Raw genomic sequence first — 8,357 nt, 5'->3', positions numbered from 1 at the left:
TGGAAATTTTTACTTGATTACAGGCCTAACTTTATAGGGATTTATTCCATTTTTGTTAACAATGTAGTAAAAATTATACTTAAATTTAAAGACAAAATTCTTATGCATAAGAACCTTACACTCGCTAATTTTTCTACATATATGTTAGATTAAACTGAGTTTTGTACAATAATCAGTGTTGAAGTTGCAGCCACATTTGAATTAATGAAGATTCTGCTACCAGATGTACACTATGAGAACAAAGCACAAAATTTTTTTTAACTCTTTGGCTGTTAAAACTTAGCCACTAGTAAGCAAATGATTAAATACTTCTTTTTTTAAAAAAGTGCAGATATTGTCTTAAGTAAAATTAGTTGCTCAATTAAATAAAATGTCTCCAGAATGAATCATATTTTTATAAGCAGAGGGAACTGTACTTCACATTAAGAAGATATAAGATATACTTTTAACAATATCGAAACACAAATATTGTTTTTTAATGCAAGAAAAGTCATTAGACATAAAATTTTTTAATATTAGAATAAATGAAGAGTATACTTTATGGATCGCATTAAAGTTAATACCATTATAAATTGCAAAAGTCTAATATAATTTATACCTAGGGATTTTATCAATCATAAAGTAGGTTTTATATTATTTAAAATAAAATTAAAAAAGAAAACTTATTGCTTTTCTGTCATGAAAATGGAGATTTTTAAAATTCATTATTAGATTTTCAATTTAAATCATCAATCACAAAACACAAATGAGAAAATTAAACCAGAGATAACAAACGAGTACATAAGTTAACATCTGTACTAAAGGAAGTGATAAAAGAGATTAAAACAATTTCATTTGTTTAATAAATATGGTTCAAAATTCGATTCCAATTCATAAGAGGAAAAAAAAAAAAAAAACAAAAGCTACTTAAGACATAAGTAAATTCATAAATAAGAAAATCATACACAACACAAACAACATGCACATTTGGAACTAAACTGGAACACAGATTTTGAGCAAATGGAATGGTTTTGCTTCCTTTAAATGCTCTAACAATAAATATTAGGTAGTTCCATTTACAAAATAAATATTTTCATATTTAAATATAGACTTAGATTCACATTTCCTTATTAAATTTAATCTCACTCACTCTTCCTAGATGCCATTTAAGGATTTAAATTACCTTACTGATGCATGGAATAATATACATTTGAATTCACAGACATGAATAAGCATGATCAAGTGAATGAATTCTTACATTCGTCAAAATAACCAATAATTTAACTCCAAACAACCTTTTCAAGCATACTGAAGACAGCATTTGGTATCAAACATGGCACTGTGAAAGCAGTCTTAGTTAAAAATCCAAATTATTGGAGTCAACCTGTTTGGAATAAAAGGTAAAAGAGTATTATTAGTGATTTTTAAACAAATGAGTATCTTCTAAAATTAACTAAAAATAGGCACTCAGGTTAAACTTATTTAGGTAAAATATAGGATGGGCTTCCTTTTATTTTTAGAAAAACGAGTCACATGGAGTTGGAGAAAAATTCTTAATATTCATTAAGTTAATGATGGCTTATGGATGGGCTTAATTCATTAAGTGGCACCTCAATTATAAGTAACTTCCACTGAAACTTCCATTAGGGCCGATTCAGTTACTAGTTACTAGACCGAACAAGTACAACAAGTTTTATATTATTAGATACTACTATAATTATGATATATATTATATATCATATATAAAGAATGTTGACAAAATTATTGAAATTATTAATGGTTTTTCTAATGGTAATCTTAATACTTTAAGAGCCATATTATAACTATTCGTTTTATATTACAGATTATAGCTATGAGTTTTTAATTACTATCAATCTAAATATTAATTTTAATCCTTTTATTGTTACAGGCAGATTTTTTTAGATTAAGTAAAATTAAACTGTTTTCCAATAATTGATCTCAATGTACAATTTTTTTTTAATTGATTCTCAATATATGTAGTTATTAATTATATTCAAGGGAGCAGAATATGTTTAACCACCTAAACAAGACTTTGGAGTAAATTCTGGCAGTCATTGGGAAATTTTTGGTCTAAAAAAAATTCCAGAACATTTTTCTGCAAAAAATGTGTCGTTTTTCAAAACTTTTTCTTGTTAAAAAAAAAAAAAAGCATACATCAATTTGTATATTTATTTCTTTAAATGGAAGATAGTACGTAGGACCTTTAATTTAATAAATTATTACTATTACAATATATTTTGAGTTTGATTATTTTTATTCTCTAACACATATGCTTGTTTATTCAAGAATTGTGTAAAATCGAATGAATTTTTTACGATATAAACTTTATTTTCAAAAATACTTTGAAAACATTATTTTACTGGAAAAAAAAAGCTAAATTTTTGAGGAAATTTGATCCAAAAACAAACTTTGTTCACAGGGAATATTAGCACTGTGAATTTTCTGCAATCTCGCTTACATGTACATGAATATTTCCAAAATTAGTGAACTAATCTTACATTAATGTATAATTAGTTCACTGATCAGGAAATTAATTTAAATTTATAAAAAATATAAATGCTTGTTTAAATGAGTTAATAATTTTTCAATCACTCAATTTAAGGGTTTAACTTAATAGCTATTAATATTTAGTACAGTTATTAGAACAAATTTCCTAGTTACATGTTATTTAATTATGTTTAGCCTTAGTATGTCAACTCTCTAGACCACGCAGCTCAGCATCAATCGAAAGAATAATTTCAAAATTTGGTCTTAGTTCTTTTTATTCTTCTGTAATTGTATGCTTTAGGGGAAGGAGAAGTCAAAATGGGAGTAAATGAAAATTGATTTTACATATGATGAATGAGATGATTGTTGAGTGTCTCTTACTAAGTTGTTTTTGCATTTTTATTTTCAATAATTTAACATATGGGATAAATTTAAATTTTACACATTTTCATGCACAATTATTTAATATTTTCTACATTAAATTTTTTTTTTACTGTAATTGTCAAAACAAAAAGATACTTTACTATCAAATTAATTCAAGAACATGACTTGTAATTTTATATGAATGTTTATAAATACTATAACTATACTAAGTACAAATACTATACTATATTTATAATGGCTAATAACTATGCTTACACTAAAACTTCAGGTTCTTGACGCTTGTCAAAAAAGTGGTTTTTTGACATGACAGATAAAACTATGTTTTAAACTGTCAATTGTGTGAGGAGGAGTTAAATTAGGAAAGGAGGGGTGAGAGGGATAAAAGAAAGTAGCAGACATTACCACTAATTTGGGTTCCAAATAGAAATTCTCCTAAAACTAAGTGCAGTTTTGTCAGCCATCTAGTGGATTGCCAAGGTAAACCATAGATACTTCGGTGTTCCCATAGACAGCAGAAATTGCAGGATATAGTTTCTTGTCAGGCAGTCCCCGAAAAGCAACTCCCAAAAATTCATAGTTTCTTTCAAAGGCAAGCGTATTATCTTCACAGTCGAGAATCACACGTATTCGTTCTCCAACCTGCACAGGCACCATGGGAGCAAAATCCATGACTTGCTACACAATAAATGAATGCACAGTCAAATTTCAGAGTGCCTCACTAAAGATAGTTGCAACAAAAAAAGCTTACTGTAACTTTTTATTCTTATGCTACATTATCTGATAACAAGAATGAAATACAAGCAGTTATGATAAAGTAACTGTTCATTGAATTAATAGTTTTTATTTTTAGCATATTTTGGGAATAAAAATACAGAAACATTTTAAATGCAACGATCTTTCTTACAGACACCCTTATAGAGAGTAAGATAACTCGTACATATTTTAAGTATTTAAATATTATTTTGCAATTAAGTTACTTAATCGTAAAAATAACAGGTCTTGATATTTAGTTTATTTTATTCTCATAGGTAGAAATTATGATAAATTTTAAAGTTCCAATTTTTTTAACCATTTGCTTCTGAGTTACGCAATTTTAAAAACTCATTTTATTTTTGCTGTTTTTAAACAATTTCATTTAATTAACATGAGAACTAATTGACTTAAAGAGTTAAATTTTATGCCTTTTTGCTGAGTTTTAATAAAATGCATAACATGGCCAAATTATTATAAAAAATATCTTAATCTTTTCAAGCATTGTGTGCACCAAATTTTCAAAAGGTATTATTATGAAAGAAATTCTTTTATTTATTTCTCATTTATGAGTGACGAATCATGCAGTAAAATCCACATCTACTATTTTAAGAGCAATATTAGCAACAAAAAAAAAGTTGCATATTTTTGTTACATGATTAATATTTAACAAGAAAATATAAATTGAGTACCTTAAAACTCATGGTACATACATATGGGGAGATGGAAAATGACGAAACAAGCATTAATCGCCCTACAATCCATGGTCAAAACGAAAGTCATAATGCACTAGAGGACGCTTCCAAGCAACTGTCTTAAAAAGGCTTAAGGACATAGCAGCTGTCCTCATTCGCTCTGTGGATTGCTGATGACACAGATGAGCACTCTAATTAGAAGGCCGAGATGCATTACAAGTACAGAGAATCCCAGATACTGCAGCTGTTGACACCACAAGAGATGCCCGGTGTTTAAGTCAATGTATGGAGGTCACTCCTTTGATGGTGTGATGCCCTTGTTAATGCAATTTCCCAGCAACTGCTTTAAAGAAGTTGCTCACAGCAGCTGCCCTCATTTGCCCTGTGTATCACTGTTGATATGGATGTTCATTCAAATCAGAAGACAGAGATGCATGACACGTATGGAGCATTCCAAATACATGCCCAGATATTGGAGCTGCTGACAATTTAATTTTGTTGATTAAAATGTTTCCCTTCATTTTATCCGTTTCTTCTTTGTTGGGTTTCCTATCATTCCGTGCTCTGGCGCTTTATGACTTGCACTTCGATCATGGATAGTATGGCGATTTGCGTATGTCTAGTCGTCCTCTATCACTTCCTAACATATGTACAATGAGTTTTAAGAGACCTGCATATATTTTTCTATATGATCCATAGAAATAAAACTAAAATTTGGCACAGACATTGCAAAAAAGAAGTTAAATTAACTGTATTAATTTCAAAATATTAAAAATGTTAAATTAACACTGCCATGCTATCTATTTTAATGACATTAAACCATTGAATTCTGAGTCATGAATTTTTAAAATTTGCGAATTTTTGACAGTTTTTAAATTGCTATAACTGAGAACTAATGATTAAGGGAGCAAAATTTTGAGTTATTTTGTTTAGTTTTTAACAACATTTTATAAAATAACACAGCTAAATATTAAAATATATATATATATATTTAATAGTTTTACGGTAATGTTAGTCAAATTTCAGATGGTACTTTATGTAAAACAGAGAAGAAAAAAAATATTTCCATGTTATACATTGAGCTAAATCATTACATGAATATGCCAAATATCCATCAAAATTGTTTTGAAAATATCACAAAATGTGTAACTGTTGAATCAAAATATTATTTTTTCTCTATATGATCCCATAGGAATACTATCTAGAAATTTGGCACAAACATTGGTAAAAAAATATTAAATAAGTTAGTTGAATAATTAAACATTTCAATTTGATTTTTTTAAAATTTTAATCTAATTATTTAATAAAAACATTTTTTATTATTATTTAGCCAAGTTTTACAGATTTTATAAAATGCCATTAAAAACTGAACAAAAATAACACAAAATTTAGCTCTTTAGGTCAATTAATTCTCAAATTATAACTGATTAAAAATTCCAAAAAGTTTGTTAATTTTCGAAATTGCAAGTTTGAAAATGTAAAAATTCTAAAATTTCCTTATTTTTTATTTTAGAAGTAGGTTTTAAACATGCCAAAAATAATTGAAATAAGAAATGTTGACCCAAAAATTCTTTTTTCTTATTGGTTGATTTTATTGGGATTACCCTGACCTCCTTTAAACTCTGTGGTAGGTAATGATTTTTTAAGAAAACAAGTCTTTTAAGTGCAAACCTAATAAAATTGCTTAGAACTAATATAATCTAATTTATAACTGAAATTTCAGACTTGTCACACACTGAGGAAGTGAAAGAAAATAGAGGAAAATATGATCACCATATGTTTGCATAGTAAGTATGCAGGCATCGCTTTTTTCTTTTTCATAGCACACTTGCCATAAAAACATAACAGGAATCAATATTTATATTCTTTAGTATTTCTTTCATTGTTCAAAGGGTGACTAGCCTCATAAGAACTACCATCAGGTGCCATTCATTGACAACCAGGCCTTTCACAAATCAGTAGTTGTCAGTAATTGTTAACATCAAAAGGTTTATGTACTATTAATATTTTATAAAATTTTTTTTTTAGTTGTTTGCCCATAAATGACTTCTAGATGGTCCTTTTCCATTTATATAATTTTTTTAAGCTTGACGCAAGCCACCTTCTCTTCCTGGTAACTTTATAGGTTTGGTGCAGTTACCTACAGACCTGCGAATCTTCTTCCAATGAATTATTAAACATTTTAAGCACTTGTTTTTACTCTTTCATGCAAAGAAATGAGCAAAAAAATAAAGTATTCTCTCTGTAAGTTAAAAAGATTATAGAGGTTAAGAGCATGCCAAATCACGGGAGAAACTTTTTGTTGTAAATTTTCTTTCACCTCCATAATAACTAATTTAAAGTAATAAATAAAGTGAATTCAAACAAATCAAGAGTAAGCTATGAAGTCTCAAATACTGAAAAGAAATTTTGAAAATATCAAAGATATATTTAAATGAATTACAAGAAGATAACTTAGGATTATGCAATGGACGGAGAAGTTCTCTTCCAATAATTTATTAGCATCTTGATATTTAGACATTTTTTTTCAGCAATTGAAACTTTTTGCTAGAACACATTTTCTCTCTCTTTTAAATTCGTATTGGAGGTGAAAGAGAATTTGCAACAAAAAGTTTCTCCCACGGCATGGCGTTCCTTAAAGCTCTTCAATTTCTTGGCCAATGGCAAGATTGTCAGTAAGCAATATGCACAGGCCACTTTTACGTTGGAACCTATGGATCTGGAAAGGCTGGAACCTATCTATCTAGAACCTGGGAGGGTATGATGTCACCCCTGAGGATCAAACAAGGATCCTTCAGCTCTTTAATACATTATATGCAACATAACTTAAAATAACACTGATAACAGCCTTCAATAGTTAGTCATTGTAGAGGGATTTGTGTCTAAACATTTTCATAAAGACTAGCTAATTAAGGGGGATATTTCCGTATCGTGATCTGTCTCGTCAACTACAAATGCCAAATAGATTTAAACTTGCAATTTTTTTAAAAAAAACATGAGATGTTTGCCTGGGGGTGGCTATGAGTTATACCTTTCGAGTTGATCTCTTTCCGTGATATTTTTTTTTTAGTTTCTAGCAGGCCACTACCCGGAAGTTTCCAAGACTTGGCAGTCATTCTGCCACAGATCACGTAATTAAGCAGGTCATACGTAATGTAAGCAGGCCTTCTAGAACATGTAGGCAGATTTAAATACTCACTTAAAAACCATATAAATTACATACATATTTATAAATATACAGTAACGTAAATAAGTTTTCTCTTAATCGACAAAATTAATCGCAATAGACAATTCTGACTACTTTCAATTAACCTCACGTTATAACAAACCTGATATTTTGGAGCGTTATTAAGTTGAGGATAGTTTCCTTGGCTATCTCCATTATGGAGCAAATGATTGTCCACCAAATTCCATCCCCAACTTTCAGAATTTGATCCTAGAAGAGCAACATATCCTGGACATTGTACAGGAGCTTCTTTAGTCGCTATACCAATGACAGCAACAGTCCCAAGCGGTCCTTCCCACCACACTTCCCAGCAGTGCCGACCAGTCCTAAATCCTATTTTACCTTTGGCAGCATCTGTACTTTGCGCTACTGGATTTCTGTGCAAAGTAAAACCGTTCGGTTTAATATAAACATTTCGCGAACATTCGTGTGGGTCCCAAGCGTGATAAAATGCTCTAAGTTTAGCTTTATAAGTTGGTACACTAGAAAGAATGTCAGATCGCAAAGCTTCCTCTGCGAGTTTGCGGACGCAATGCATTCGCCACACATCATTGTCCTCATCATTTAGGAGTTTATACCAATTTTTACAAACCAGCGAACAACCACGTAAATCAGACAAATCAAGATAAGAGAATATTATTTCTAAAATATTGTGTGTCAAACTTCCCCATTTGCTTTCCGCCATAGCGGAATAAACAATTCCCCCATTACTGAACGTGCTGCCAAAAAATATAAACATATTCTGGATTTAATAAATAAATTATGATAAAATAAAAGTTAATTAAAATCAAATTTCTTTTATTTTTATCAAAATC

General features: G+C 29.4%; 1 protein-coding gene across 2 annotated transcripts; it reads right to left on the bottom strand.

Annotated features, from left to right (window-relative positions):
• Window positions 1–378: 378 nt before the first annotated feature.
• On the bottom strand, window positions 379–8,263 carry Fsn (F-box synaptic protein). 2 transcript variants are annotated; one of them, XM_016067573.4, is made up of 3 exons: window positions 7,646–8,263; window positions 3,274–3,546; window positions 379–1,363 (listed from the first exon to the last, which is right to left on the bottom strand). In XM_016067573.4, the coding sequence occupies exons 1-2, from the start codon at window positions 8,225–8,227 to the stop codon at window positions 3,325–3,327; spliced, it is 804 nt and encodes a 267-aa protein (XP_015923059.1). In that variant the 5' UTR covers window positions 8,228–8,263; the 3' UTR covers window positions 379–1,363; window positions 3,274–3,324. The 2 variants fall into 2 exon arrangements, with proteins under 2 accessions (XP_015923059.1, XP_015923060.1); XM_016067574.4 differs by having other exon boundaries at window positions 3,274–3,510.
• Window positions 8,264–8,357: the final 94 nt, after the last annotated feature.

Source organism: Parasteatoda tepidariorum, chromosome 1 (genome assembly GCF_982258835.1).
Source record: "Parasteatoda tepidariorum strain Cologne lab strain chromosome 1, Ptep-v5.0, whole genome shotgun sequence".
Taxonomy (NCBI): domain Eukaryota; kingdom Metazoa; phylum Arthropoda; class Arachnida; order Araneae; family Theridiidae; genus Parasteatoda; species Parasteatoda tepidariorum.
Note: the sequence above shows the minus strand (reverse complement) of the source record. Positions and strands in the feature narration are given on the sequence as shown.